Raw genomic sequence first — 15859 nt, 5'->3', positions numbered from 1 at the left:
AGAGTATACTTGCTGCCTTCTTATTTTACATACTATCTATCGCCACTGTTGGTATGCTTGTGTCTTACAATTATTGATATGTGCCATTTGTGGACTTGTTTTGTTTCTAGTTTGTCTTTTACCCAAGCTAGTATTGTTATTTTTTTTATTACCATTGCTGGTATGAGCCGTTGATGTCATGTTACTTAATTAACACATTGTTTGTAAACACATAGTTTTTCAGTATTATGACAACCGCTGTTGGTTAGTGCAAGTTTGTAGTAAAGTAGCTAAATTTGTTTTTGATACTAATGATATTGGGGGTGGGACTTAATAAGTTTTTCTTCCTTCCACTGATTTTCAGGCTAGGTTTAGAAAAAAAAATTGTCTAGAAAAATTGATATATTGTTAATGTGATTATTGCCTGAAATAAATGAACAAAATAAAAAAAATTAATGAAAAAATAAATAATGTAAAAAAAAAAAAAAAAAAGCACAATATTGTGATTTTTTTTTTCTTCTTTACAATATTGTTATATTTTTGGGGGATCGCCAACCTCCTCACAATATCGTGATAATTATCGTACCGTGATCTTCATATGGTGATAATATCGTATCGTTACATCCCTACTGATAATCCATCAAAGTATGTCCGACTTAATCAAACAGATGCAGTAATATCCTGCTTAAATGCAGTATATGAGACAGACAAAATAATAATAATAATAATAAAATGAAAAAAATAATAATAAAATAAAACAAAGCTTAAGTGCGTTCATCTCAGCATCATCCTGAGCTTTTGACTCTCAAGCTTCAATGATCTGAGTGAGACTGAGAAGGAAAGACATAAAAAGCAGACGTGGGGAGTGGTACCAACAAAGAAGGAGAAGGGAGTGGGAGGATAAATAGAGCGAGAAAGAGAGTGGTGGAAAATGAAGGAAGAAAAGAGAGCCAGAGCACAAGCAAGTCCTGCATGTGTGTAAGTTCCCAGCCCTGTCAGGGCCCTGTCAGCCCGTGATTTATGGCACCGAGACTGGGAGCAGTCTTCGCTGCCAGCTCAGTATTGTTACAACTGACAGCTAATGAGGCCAGACTGGCTTTCAAGCACAGCACTTAACAGCGGCCTCCATCTTCTCCACTCACCAGCGTTCTCCACACTCTCTTTCTCTCCTCCATTTATTTCTTCTTCCAGGGTGGCGGCATGCAGCGTGCAGAGCTGCAACAATGCTTCCGGGGGTCCGAGGAGAAACTTGTCAGGCAGACTTAGATATACGAGCGCCGCTGCGTAATTGCCATATTTTCGCTCTCTTCTGCGGTCTATTAGCCAAGGGGCTCGGCGCAAAAATAAATGAGGGTGAGATCATGATTTAAACAAAGGAAGAGATGAACACGTTTGAGACAGACAGTGCTTCACTTACTCTTTGACCTCTCAAACTGATTGGCGGGGGCCGTCATCTTTGCAATATTACCCAAACTTTGCTTTTCAGTATTCAGCAACCCTGGTCTGGACTGCACGGGACCTCTTGCTATAATCACTAGCAGTCTCTGGCAGAGGCGCCCTCCCCTCCCTCTCACCATCCTCCCTCAGCCCCTAGTTTCATGTCAGTCGTGATTAATGGCACTAGGGCCCCGGCGCGGCTTACGCTGCCAGTTCCAGCGATGTTCCCTTGATACTTAATGAACTCTGACAAACTTCTTTTCCCTTGCTCTGTTGTTCTCTTTCTCCCCCCCAAATCCCTCCAACCTGTTTAAAATGCAAAGCACAGAGCTGCCATGGGCACACCTTAGGGTTAGCTTTCCTCCTCTGTGAATTTCTCAAGAGGCCAAGGTCTAAAAATAAGGCATCGCTGCCATTTTAAGTCAAGGGCCTTGGATTGTAGGTGATAAATAGACAAAATTAGTATTAAGAACCCCCCCCATTGAAAGACATTGAAAACAGGTTGGAACCTCGATCCCCTCTGTTGTCCTCGTCTGATTCAGGTGTTACAGGTGTTTAAGCAAACACAATGGAAGTGAAACTTTATAATTAATACGTTGGCAAAGCCGTGTGCAGTAAATTGTCATTGTTGTGATGACTCCTTTGGCTGACTTGGAGACACATACGACCTAATGTTTTCTGGTCTTTGTCGCCATCTGCTGTTTATAGTGGGTAAAGCATTTACTATGTTTTTTTTTTTTTTTTTTTTTTTTTTTTTTTTTTTTTTTTAAACAACTTCACTGTCTTAGCGGCTAAGACTTAGCCTGTGGAGTTTTTATAGGTTCTCGGGTAGTTTACCCACTGTAAAGTAAGTGTGCGCATAATTAAAATTGCAACGATTGTCTCTTTCTTTGTGGTTTCTATTTCCATTAATTCCTCAAAAAATAAAAAAATAAAAAAATAATAATAATAAAAAAAATAAAAATTTGTTTTTATAGGTACTTTTTTTATTTACAGGTAAAAATCACAACTTTTACAGATACAAAATTCTAAAAAGAAATTCTACAGGTCCTTTTTTTTTCTTTACTTTTGTACCATCTTACTTCCATATATACCGTGTTGACTGTAAACGACTGTCAACAATTTTGACTCTATCTATCTATCTATCTATCTATCTATCTATCTATCTATCTATCTATCTATCTATCTATTGTATTCAAACTGGCAGTGGAGTGGTTCATCCACTAGATGTCAGTAGTGCTCCTATTATCCTGTTTGAATCATGTGAAGAAGAAGTTAGCAGGTGGTTCTAGTGTTTAGCTTCGATTTGGACCAAATTGGAAGGTAAGAGTTTCACAGAAAGGTCGCGTCGTTCTCAATGGCAGCTTATTTTTAAATAGATTGTGCGGCATTGTTTTGCTTCCTTGTAGCGTTGGCAAAACTCAATAACTACTTGGCCACAGTTAAGATCTGACGAAAAAGACAAGGCTGACCGCAAAGTGTTTCACAGGCTCTCAGCTATTTATGCCCAACAATGTCTATATTTCAAGAATGCAAGCCGCACGTTTAGTAAATCAAATAAATCAACGTTAACAGCGTACCTTATCGAGTTCACGAATTCCATTCATTGTTTTGAAGATATTTAGTTCTCGTGTCCTTTTCCTGTGGGAGCACCTTAAGACGGCAGATCTATGCGAGCTAAAACTTAATTTAAGGTAGGTCTATGTTAACTTTAAATGTGCGTCTTCATTTATGAGCATAGTTCAGCCGATCAGTCAGTCCCTCAAAAGTCCAACTGTCGTGCACTTTGTTAGCGTTGCCACACTTTACGTGCATGTTTTGAACAAACAGGTGAAAACTGTTGATTCATGAGACCGCTCAAACGTAGTTTAATCAACTTGTTGTTCCCATGTCCCGAATGAGAGATAAACAAAGAAATGCACAAGCACCACAGCTGGAACTTGTGTCCAGAGGGATTCCCTAGTTCTTTTCAAATGCTTTTTTTTTTTTTTTTTAATCATCACCGGGGATTTTCACACATGGGGTTCAATCCTCTTTGACGGTGACAAGGTTATTGAGCCCCAGCTTACGGCAGGACAAGCCTTAGCTGAGTGCAGATAAACAGTAATGAAGCCAGCATATGCGCATCATGTGTTACTTGCTGTATGTGTTGTTCAGTGAATGCAGGAAATAAAGTCTATTTGTGGAGGGAGAGTTGCTGATTGTTATCTTTTTATTCCCAGGTTGAACGATCCATTCATTATTCCGTCTGTCTATTTTGCTTTTCAGAATGGCACAGTGGGGTGCCATATTCTCAATTATTGTGGCTCTTGTTGGAGCGACACTTTTAGCTTCCATGCACAAGATCGATGAAGGTCACACTGGAGTGTACTACAGGTGAGTGTGCACTGCGCAGTGCGTTTGGCTGCTGTATGTCCGCAAAGCAGTTAACCTGCTTAGCTGCAAAACAGCCATCTGCTTCGGTTCTTCATATTTGGCAAGTGACATATTAAGAGCAGGTACAGTAGGCATTTCTCAGTTTAGACCAGTTGACAAGAAATAAAATAATTATTTATACTACTAGAATGTTTTGGACGTGTTCAAACAAAAATGAATCTACCTCGATAGGAAATAAATATCTTCATTTGACTTCACCAATGTTCTACAAAATATCACCTCCTGCTCCGGGTATACTGTACTATAAAAATTAATTAGTATCCTGTATGATGTAATTATGGTCGAGGGTTTATACTGTACCTTGATAATAAGTCACAAATGTCGTTAGAATTTCCAGGGCTAATATTACATAGGTAAGGTACATTAACATGATTCTCACTGATTTGTGCAATGTTAATTTGACTTTTTTTTTTTTTTTTTTTTCCAAGTCATACGCAGCTTTACACTTGGCGCAGTACGTTGGTCAGGGCTCAGGTTAATGACCAATCACGACTTTTTTCTGAGTTTGGCCATGTGATTTTTGCAAGCTGAACCCTGAGGCACTGTGACGTTGTTTTGTGGCAAAATAGACGCCCCCTGAAATGTTTAAAACGGGTGGATTTTGATGATTAATTCATATTCTAAGGAAATATTATTGAGAATACCGTGTTTAGACTAGCGGGGCCACATAGACCATATTATTGTAAAGAACATTTTTCACTTGACTTCTCCTTTTAAGCTCGTAACTCACCGAGGGGGTGAACGATAGCAATTTGTCGTCAGGGTTCGTCAACGTTCGTTCAAGGTCACAAACGTTTGCCAGGCATTTTCTAGATAAGGAAAAGCACGGCAAATGTCTTGTGTTTCTTCTTGTCGCAAAACCATAAAAACAGTTGCCGAATGTCTGAAAAACGTATGCGAATTTGATCAAACCTTGATGAGAAATCAACATTTGCTACCTTCACAAACACAAACATTCGCGCTCTCAGCATGCGGGATTTTATCGGTTCAACTGTCTTGACTCATCGCAGTTGAAAAACGTGTTTTATGATCCCACAGGGGAGGAGCTCTCTTGACCGCCACGAGTGGACCGGGTTTCCATCTTATGTTTCCATTCATCACCTCCTACAAGTCTGTACAGGTGATTTAAGTGAATGTATATTTTGAAATAATAATTTGTATTCTACCACAGTAAAAAACATTTCAACAAGCAAAAAATTACCATGATGCAATTACCTTATTTTTCCTAAGATACACTTCTTTTCTGTAGTTTGGCTGGTCCTGCGACCTTTACTCAGGTGCGACTTGTGCCTAAATCCACATTCCCTTATTGTGTTGACGGCACAAACAAGTTCCGGTTGGATTGGAAACGTTCACTTCTAACTACAGAGAAGTTTTTCAATTTAGCTAGCATCCCACATAGCATTGTAAATGAAATAGTAAATCCTTGTTTTGGCAGATGCCACATGCTAAACTAGCAATACGTCACACATTAGTTGTCATGACTACTACCACTTCTTCCATTTCTTTTTCTTCTTTTGCTTCCATTTCTTCTTCTACATTGTTTTGGTGGTTGGCTAACACTTTGGTGCCACAACAAGGATTTACTATTTATAGAGCACCAAATAGCCAATCGCAATTTGGCTCTTTTGCCCACAACAAAATACAGAATTTTAGTTATAAGTAAAACATTAAAAACCAAGGAGAAAAACTTTTCCAGAGTTAGCAGTAGATTTATTTATTTATTTTTAAATCACTGAAACATTATTAGGGAAGGATTTGGGGATTTCTTGCTCTCGGTTTTTGTAAAATTAATTCCCCCCAAAAATGTGACTTAAACTTCTACATATGCATCGTTTTAACTGGTACGACTTATACTCTGACTTATAGACCAAAAAATACGGAATGGATTTGTTAAGGGGGGGACCTCGGTGTTCAGTCAAGTTTGCTTTATAACATGTCAGCATTTTACTTGGTATTATTGATTTTCAAATCTCTTTTTAGATAGTGTTTAGTAGAACTGCGCGATATGGCTATAGAATGTATCAAGATATAAGTATTTAATTTCACTGTGTCGATAATATTGACCCCCAATCAGAATAAGAAAAACAGATACAGTTAAATATGTTATAGGTGCCTTGTGCAGTTCAAAAACGTAATTGTAAATTAGATAACTTAAAAAAAAACAAAAAACAAACTTGACACAGAGGTTGCAGTTACGCGTTAGGCCACAGGGCGGCAGTCACGATTAGAAAAGTGACAAACGCCACAACACAACTAACTACTCTTTCTTCTAAAGTAGAATAATATAAAATAATTCGCCTGTTTTATTGCAGGCAAATATTCCATCCATTTTCTTGAACGCTTATTCCTCACAAGGGTCGCGAGGGGTGCTGGAGCCTATCTCAGCTGGCTCTGGGCAGTAGGCAGGGGACACCCTGGACTGGTTGCCAGCCAATCGCAGGGCACACGGATACGAACAACCATCCACACTCACAATCACACCTAAGGACAATTCGGAGCGCCCAATTAACCTGCCATGCATGTTTTTGGAATGTGGGAGGAGACCGGAGTACCCGGAGAAGACCCACGCAGGCACGGGGAAAACATGCAAACTCCACCCAGGAAGTGCCGGAGCCTGGACTCAGGCAAATATTGTTACAGTCAAATATTTTCAAATATGTTGAGTCACTGTCAATCTTTACGTCATCTGAAACTACGCTATGCAAATTGAGACAACTTTACTTTTGCAAATGAAATCATGCTGTATGGTGCGACCAACTGAAAAAGTTGGTAGCACCAGTGCTACCAGTGCAAAAGTTAGTGAACAGCCCTGATGTATCAATGATTAGTTCATGCAAACTTGAGTACACAACTGGAACACTTGTTTTCCATAACCCCCACATAAGGTTCACGTCATTTGTGCTGATATGTCAGAAAATAATGCATTGTTTTTGTCCTGTAGACCACACTGCAGACAGATGAGGTGAAAAATGTTCCCTGTGGCACTAGGTAGGCTTTCTGTTTTGATAGTTTGAACTAGTTTCATATGTGCCCTCGTGATGTGTTTACAACAGTGTTGCGCCACACAATGTGTTCAAGATGCTTTAAACTGTGTAAAGAAAATGCACTGGCATCTTTTTTCGGAGGAACGTTTCACTCATTAAAAGTATTAAAAACTCTTTCAGCGGTGGTGTAATGATCTACTTTGATCGCATCGAGGTTGTGAACTACCTTGTTCCCTCAGCAGGTAAACAATAAAACCACTATTTGTTCCTTCAGAAAGTCAGCACGTTATGTTGTTTGATGTCATGTTTGTCTCACCCTCGACAGTGTTTGACATAGTGAAGAACTTTACTGCCGATTACGACAAAGCTTTGATCTTCAACAAGGTTCACCACGAACTCAACCAGTTCTGCAGCGTTCACTCTCTGCAGGAGGTCTACATCGGCCTGTTTGGTAGGTACAAACGGTGACAAGACTCTAATAATGACAAATGCAATTAATAGAAGAAGCAGCATCACTGTAACAAAATTTCCCTTATTGTTAAAAACAGTAATTGGACACACATTTACGCGCTCTCACTCACTTTGATATCTCAAAAAAAAGCTACAACCAACTATGCTATGTGGACCAACACCTTGCTTTGGTCCACATAGCCTACGTCGTTGTTGTTGTTGTTGTTGTTGTGTGGTACTAGTTTGTTTGTGAAGTCGAATTCTCAACTTCACACGCACAACTTCTCCTCTGCAGACCAAATCGACGAAAACCTGAAACTAACATTGCAAGAAGATCTAACAAGCATGGCACCTGGTCTCATCATACAGGTACACTGACAACCATGATGACCCAAACACAGTCATCTTTTAGTTTTTCCTTTGTTTTAATGAACTTATGGATGTATTGTCGCAATCAACGGTGCACGTCGAAAGCCGTTCAACTCAACTTTTATTTATAGTCACTAGGGGTGTAAAAAAAAAATCGATTCGGCGATATATCGCGATACTACATCGCGCGATTCTCGAATCGATTCAATAATCGGCAGAATCGATTTTTTTTTTTTTTTTTTTTTTTTTTTTTTTTTTTTTTTTTTTTTTTTTTTTTTAGGATTCACACCTTGAGCATGGAAGAATGTTATATGAACGGCACATTAAGCCTTAATATTTTTATTTTAATGCTGTTCAACCTCTATAAGACTGAAATTTCAGATAAATAAATAATACATTTTCATATAAATCTTACACTCTACAAGCTTACTGATTAGTATTTTCTAAATATGAATGAAAAAAAATCGCAACAATCGACTTATAAATTCGTATCGGGATTAATCGGTATCGAATCGTGACCATTCGTATCGGGATTAATCGGTATCGAATCGAATTGTGACCTGTGAATCGTGATACGAATCGAATCGTCAGGTACTAGGCAATTCACACCCCTAATAGTCACTAAGTTTAGCTCACTGGGGAATTCCAATTTCTGTAATGGGTTTTTCCGAGACTTTTGTTTCAGTTTTCTTCAATAAGATACCCACTATTACTTTGTTTTGTTGACAGGACCCTTATTATTTTGAATGAGGCCGTTATATAACAAGTTGTGCAATGCTATAAAATCTGGATCTGGCACAAGTCGTTGTATTGAAAGGTAAACACCAACGTGATAACATCATTTTGTCTTTTGGCGTTTGTGCAACTTCAGAGGCACTGGGAAGTTTCCATCATTCTGTCCGCTTGTCTACTTCATGACATAATATTGTGATTTCGACACAATCTTTTTGTTGTTCTCAATATCCTGATCTACACACAATGCTGCATCCGGACATGAGCTGTCTTGTTTCTTTTTACCTGTCATGTTGAATTCATCCACCACTCAGAGCATTGCAAATATTAATGTGAAATCTTTTGGAATTTCCTTACTGGGCGGTACCTGTCGAAGAGGTCATTAACAAAAGTGTTTGGACACTAGGGCTGGGCAGCTCATTGAAATTTAAACTCGTGATCATACAAACACGATAATCAAACAAGAAATGATGAATGAGCCGAATGAGAATGACGCAGTGTGTTCGCAAGTTACCAACGTTGTGAAAGCACCCTGAATGCACCGTGTTGCTTGTGCGGCATTGTGCGTGACATGCGTGACATTTGCATGCCCACCCCTGAGCGTGCTTTAAACTGTTTCATGACACCTCAGTTGGAGTTAACTGTAAAATTAGACGCACAACAAACTGAATTACACACATGGTATATTTAAATGCAAGATATGCTTCATTTTAGAAACACTGTATAAGCACCAGTGCTAATGCTAACATCAATGCAAAGTAGCATTGACACGCTAATATGAAGTTAGTGTCAACTTCCAGAGTGATATTCCTTCAAATAATTATTCACACAGAACGCTGCAGGGATACATAGTCAGATAATATATCAATACTCAAAAGGCACACTTTGAGATACATGCCTACAAGTATGTTTAATGGGGGAAACTTATTTCATGTTTGTACAAGCAGATGGCACCAAAACCAACACTCGTATTTTTTTGGCTTTTTTTTCCTCCAGTTGATCTCTATTTTTCGTATTCTCATATGCCTTAACATTGAGGAGAAAAAAAACAACAAAAGTAAACCTTGTGAAAATCAGTTGAGAAATTAGTAAGTTATGATTTTTCAAATGTACATTTTTTGTTTTTTGTTTTGATGGTAACATTGCCCCACCAACATGGCTGCCACGTACACACGTTGCTTAGCTGGGCTGCCGCAGCGCGCTAGCGTAATAGTCAACGCAAGTTTATTTGCATTGCACATGGCACAATTCAACACCAATTTGACTCAGTACTTTACAAGTATTGATAGTGATACAATCTTGCAGCTAGGCCGGCCTACTCGCCACTGTATATTATAATAACATATAATTTCGAAAATTCCAGAAGGGGGAAAAGCTTTGACATTTGACATAAACCTGCAGTTGTTATGTAGATTATTGAAATTTTTTATGAGATCCAAATGCAACCCTCCTGCATAATACGGATCCCAAAATGAGATACAAATACATTTCTGAAAGGCCACTAAAAATACTTTCCAACCAGGCAGCTAGAAATAAATGAAATTTAACACCACTTAATTCCCGAAACATGACCTTCATAATCCCAAATGTTGGTTCAGATACGACCCAAGGATTTATTAAATTCATTTTTCATTTATTATTTAAATACAGTTTAAGAAAATGTAATTTTTATTATTTATTGGGATGTTTTTATTGGCAGCATTCGCCATTTATTTATTTATTTATTTTTTTAACGGCTGCTTTTCAGATGGGCTTTTCTTATACAGTATTGCGCTGCCAATGACAAGATGACCTAATGGTTCACAACCTTTTGTTAGTTCATCCCAAATGATTGTGACAGTGAATGAGACACTTGCTAGAATAAAAATAAAAAAAAATAAAAAAAACTTTTCCAAAAAGTGAAAATCATATGATTGAGTGAACAGAATATTTTAGTATGTCATGAATAATATTCAAAGGGGGCAATATCCGGTGGAAATGTTTTAATTTCATACATTTATTGATGTTACACCACAATACTTTATGAAAATAATGTGTTGCAATTATTTGAAGCCGTTGCGAGTTTCATGTCAGCTGAGCTGAGTACATTCGTGTCACTGAAAGACCAGAAGGAATTTATAGTTGGTTAGCTTTCACGACCACTGCAAAGACCTTAGCAGTCCCCACAGGATCATTCATCAACAATGTTCTTTTTTTGAAGTGGGGGTCTATTAATAAAGAACCCCCTTAGACCCCATAGATAAACACATATTTCATTGCTGAGTCTTACGCTCTCCCTTAGATTTTAATACTCGGGCCTGAAATCTCCTACAAATAACCAGAACCAGTTGAAATAACAATTGCTGCTCGTTCAGAGAAATCTTTAACGTTGTCACAGTGCCGATCGTTGAGCTCTTACATCTGGGCTCCTCGACATCTGCCTTTGCTTATTTTTTCTTTTTGTGAACACTTTTTGGGCAACATTTTTCTGAAAGAGCTGACCGGTCCCTTCTGTCTTTGCGTCTTGCTCTGCAGGCAGTGCGCGTCACAAAGCCCAACATCCCAGAGAGCATCCGCAGAAACTACGAGCTCATGTAAGTTTCATTTTGTTCCCTGTATGAACTTTGATGGTTCCTCGGGCCCCGACGTTTGTATTGTGTGTTGTGCCCCTTTCCTAAACTCATCTCTCACTGAGGCCAAATCTTGTACAGGAAACACTTAACCACATTGTTTATGTCAGTCTTGGAGCACATTTGTTTGACTTCAAGTAGTCACCAACATGTGCGTGCGCTATAAAATGCTCACCCCCAACCCGCACACGACCCTCCACTGTGAGTGCAACATCATTGCACCATCATGTTTTGACTTGCTATGTTTAGTCGATGTGTTTTCCTTTCACATCGATGTTTAATTTTCCATCAGTTGGGCATCCAGAGCCAAGCAGATAAATATATCATTTGATATGATAACGAGCATTAAAAGTTCCTTGATCCCAAGAATTTCTTTTATGCTGATACTGTACGTCACCTGCATGGCAAAAGCTGGCAAGCACATTGTGAAATTAACAAGTCAAAACTTGCAACAATTTCCAACTGGTTTATCATCTCAGATACGGGTCGAGCGCTTGATGCTTCTTTTTCCATTTCACCTACGCACACTGGCAAGTTTGCACAGCATGAGCTGAGAAACGCAGCAGTTGTGCTTTATTGTTCATGTTAAAAGTCCTTTGACTCTCATGCTGCAAACACTGGCTCTTATTCCAGATGCAGCTTTGCAGTATCGGCCGATACCGATACCGAAGGTTGTTTTTTTCCCCTCAACATGAAAAAGCTGCCCTGCCATTGGTTCAGAGCATTCAAGGGGCCAATAGGATATCTGAGATCGGCATGCAGTGAACATGTCGCATATTGGTGAATGTCGTGCACGAGCATGACACAAGATGCTGCATCCAAAGTCCTATGTTAGCGTTGGAATTAATGGTATCTGAATGTTACTTGTTAGTACTCACCGATACCACTGTTTTATTGTGGTATACGGTACCAGTATCGGTATCGGAACAACACTAAACTATACAGTATTAGACATATACAGCTCGTAGGCAGTTGGGTAGCGGGGGTGGGGCTTTGTGGGGGTGGTCACTATTTTTTAACAAGTAAAAAAATAAATAAATAACGATATGTGCTCCTTTTTTTGTCTTTTATCGCTCAGTTCCTTAGACCCCAATATTAGATTTGGCAGAGGCATCTTTTGTTGAATTACAGTTATAATTATTTAATGAAAATAAACAAATTTCCTCCTGTGAACATCGTTAAGCATATAATTGATACATGTTAAGGCAAGTTGTATCATGTAATATGCATGGTTGTAGGTGGATGACGTCAGCCTGAGCAGACACAAACGAGCAATGACACTTTTGCGCTTGAGGAATTCGTAGCCTCCGGTGTTGAAAGTTTTTTTTTCCCCGCAGGGAGAGCGAGAAGACAAAGCTGCTGATTTCCCAGCAGACGCAGAAGGTTGTGGAGAAAGAGGCGGAGACAGAAAGGATCAAAGCTGTGATTGGTAACATAGGATTATATCTCAAGTGTTAAATACAGGAGTTTGTGGGAAAAGACTGAATTTAGATTATTTGTCTTTCAGAGGCCGAAAAAGTGGCCCAAGTGGCCGAAATCAAATTTGGACAAAAAGTCATGGAAAAGGAAACCGAGAAAAAGATCTCAGAAATTGAAGGTTTGTACCCTGCTCAGGTTTAGTTTATAAATCTTATATAATAGAAACTTTTATCTTGTACAGCAGAAGCTATTTGGCAAGTCTCAGCAGGATGTGCACACTTGCAATCAATGTAATGACTAATTTGTACCAAATGAAGTGCATGGGTGGGCCATTGCTGCAGTCCAGGTACACTTCATGCGGCATTACGAAGGCAGGTTGGGGCTTTCAACACATCATTATTTTTTATGCAATGTCTTTGGAAGATGTAATCTGTTTCACACTGAGCTGAATTAGGTAAAAAAAAAAAAAAAAATACATGAATACAATCCAGTAAAATCTTCAATTGCCTGCAAACATAACTCAGGCATCACACACAGTTGTGGTGTTTGACGACCTTTCCACTTTCACAACATTCTTTTCGTGCGCTTGATAGATGAGGCCTTCTTAGCACGGCAGAAGGCCAAAGCAGATGCCGAATTCTACACGGCACTGAAAGCAGCAGAGGCCAACAAGGTGACAGAAACTCATGTTACTTAACTCATTTGCTCCCAATAACGTGTAAATACATTTTTTTTTGTTGCAAGTGTCCCAAAGACGTATTTATACGTTTTTTTTGGTTTGTTTGTTTTTTTTATGCTAGAGCATACAGAATGCTTTGATGCAGCCTCTCAACTGCAAAGAACGGTCGCAGAAATGGTAGTTATTACACAAACGGCCAGCAGGTGGCAGCAGAGCAAAGGAGATCAACCCGGGCCATCTAGAAAAAAAGCTAAATTGCTTACAATTTTTTTTTTTTTCTTTTTTTTTCTTTTTTTTTTTTTCTTTTTTTTCTATTTTTTTTCAAAGAAAAAAAAAAAGGAAAAAAAAATTGCTTACAATTTTTAATAGTTTTGTGAAAACTGATGAAACTTAGCTCTCTTCTAATGCTAATTGCTGCAAAACGAAAACAGATAGAAACATACTTTTTCTTTCTTGATGAAAGAAGAGACTTTAATCTTTCTTTTGATAGGTTCCATGCTTTTATAGCTATAGAACACAATATTCTGTGGGCCTTGCAAAATCAGTCAAAATCCAGTAAAACAGCCGGGAGTGAATGAGTTAACATAGTCCGTGTGTAAGCATACAAATCTGTGATTGATTTACTTTATGTACCCGAATTCAGAACGCAAACTCCCATTTTCCTTTCCTATCGCAGATGAAGTTAACGCCTGAATACCTGCAGCTGATGAAGTACAAGGCCATCGCCGCCAACAGCAAAATCTACTTTGGCAGCGACATACCCCAAATGTTCATGGACTCTGCCGGCACCTCACTCAAGGCCTTGTCTGCAGCCATGGATCTTGCGGGAGAGCAGATCTCGGACATGGATTAGCAAGAAAAGGTATATTGGGACCGAGAGGACGGCGCAGGTTGGTGGTGGATCAAATGCTGAAGGCAATGACTCAAACTTTGGCAGGTACTTTTCACCCTCCAGCCCAGAGATTCGCTGCTTATCATTTTTACAAGTATCTCAGAAGCACTGCTTTAAAAAAAAAAAAAAAAATGTCATTGTTTGACGAGGTGTGTAAAAATGACCCTTTCAGGTCAGTGTACAACAGTGGTTCTAAACCTTTGTTGGAGGTGTTGAACCACACCACTTTCCTATGTGCATTCACCAAACACTTCTTTATTGAAATATAAAATGTCTTTTTTTTTTTTTTTTCAAAATTCAAGTCATAGGTATAGCCGGGTTGACTGGAAAAGAAAATGAACAGGGAGAGTAACCCAAAAGCATTCGGTTCTTGTATTCACCACCTCCATGCAGCTTCACGACGCGTTCATTTAGTTTAGCTAGATAGCTAGTTGTGCTGGACTAGAATTTCTCAGCTTGTCATTGCAAATCATGCAATTAAGACAACTGACTCCCATCACTCAAATCAACTTTATAGAGTGAGTACTTTCAAAAAAACCACCAATGTTTTATTAAAACCCAGGCACAGCAGATACAATGAAAACGGCAGAGGCCCCAGAATTGAACCTTGTGGAACACCATACGTTTCATTATATGTGCAAATTCATATTACACATATGTCCCACCACTGTATTTTTTTTTTCTCGACATAGTAAGAAAATGTTACAATCTTAACTCATTTGCTCCCAATAACTTGTAAATACGTTTTTTAATGTTTTAAGTGTCCCAAAGACGTATTTATATGTTTTTTTGTTTATGCTAGACCGTGAGCATACAGAAGGCTTTGATGCAGCCTCTCAACTGCAAAGAATGGTTGCAGAAATGGTAGTTATTATACAAGCGGCCAGCAGGTGGCAGCAGAACAACAGAAGCAATCCCGTTCGCTCCCGGCTGTTTTACTGGATTTTGGCTGATTTTGCGAGGCCCACAGAATATTGTGTTCTATTGCTATAAAAGCATGGAACATATCAAAAGAAAGATTAAAGTCTCTTCTTTCATCAGGAAGAAAAAGTATGTTTCTATCTGTTTCCGTTTCGCAGCAATTAGCATTAGAAGAGAGCTAAGTTTCATCAGTTTTCACAAATCTATTTCAAATTGTAAGTAATTTAGCTTTTTTTCTACATGGCCCTGGTTGATCTCCTTTGCTCTGCTGCCACCTGCTGGCCGTTTGTGTAATAACTACCATTTCTGCAACCGTTCTTTCCAGTTGAGAGGCTGCATCAAAGCCTTCTGTATGCTCTTGCATAACAAAAAAAAACAAAAAAAACGTATAAATACGTCTTTGGGACAGTTAAAACATAAAAAAAACGTATTTACACGTTATTGGGAGCAAATGAGTTAATAATAGTAGCTCTATTTTTAATTATTCGGCAAATCCTTGCACCAATTTCAGCACAAAGAGATTACACTGGTTTTCTGCTTTAAGTTCCTGACTTCATGCACATGTAGCAACTAGTAGCATCCAATGATTATCGCTCATGTGTGGTGAAGTAGACTCGAACCCAAAAGCATGTCAACATCACTTTTATTTACTCCATGGGTGCGTTTCCTACAAATGTCACGTTTGACTCTGTGTGCTTTAATTGTTCACAATTTTTCATCACTTGCATCTTTTGGTTGATTTTTTTTTCTTGTTGTTTTACATTGTATTGGGTGCATATTGCAATCTGTTAGTAACTGTTATTTTTCATGTTGCTTGTGAGAATCATCATTCATTCTTTGACATGTTGTGTATCGCTGGGACCGACCCGAGCGATACAAGCCACTCAGGATTTTTGCTTGATCTCGTGCTGTTTCGATGCGTTTTTTCTATGCAGACTTGAGGATTCTG

At 38.7% G+C, this 15859-nt stretch overlaps 1 protein-coding gene across 2 annotated transcripts; it reads left to right on the top strand.

The window, feature by feature from the left end:
• Window positions 1-2652: 2652 nt before the first annotated feature.
• erlin2 (ER lipid raft associated 2) lies at window positions 2653-14768 on the top strand. Of its 2 annotated transcripts, none has more exons than XM_077521631.1 (12): window positions 2653-2739; window positions 3685-3792; window positions 4891-4972; window positions 6797-6843; window positions 7020-7081; window positions 7165-7290; window positions 7585-7658; window positions 10905-10963; window positions 12337-12428; window positions 12507-12596; window positions 13012-13091; window positions 13774-14767. In XM_077521631.1, the coding sequence occupies exons 2-12, from the start codon at window positions 3686-3688 to the stop codon at window positions 13948-13950; spliced, it is 996 nt and encodes a 331-aa protein (XP_077377757.1). In that variant the 5' UTR covers window positions 2653-2739; window position 3685; the 3' UTR covers window positions 13951-14767. The 2 variants fall into 2 exon arrangements, with proteins under 2 accessions (XP_077377757.1, XP_077377758.1); XM_077521632.1 differs by lacking the exon at window positions 2653-2739 and adding an exon at window positions 2758-3110 and having other exon boundaries at window positions 13774-14768.
• The last annotated feature ends 1091 nt before the right edge of the window (window positions 14769-15859 follow it).

The sequence above is a fragment of the Festucalex cinctus genome, chromosome 5 (assembly GCF_051991245.1).
Source record: "Festucalex cinctus isolate MCC-2025b chromosome 5, RoL_Fcin_1.0, whole genome shotgun sequence".
In the NCBI taxonomy this organism is placed as follows: Eukaryota; Metazoa; Chordata; class Actinopteri; order Syngnathiformes; family Syngnathidae; genus Festucalex; species Festucalex cinctus.
This window is presented reverse-complemented; position numbering and strand designations above follow the sequence as displayed.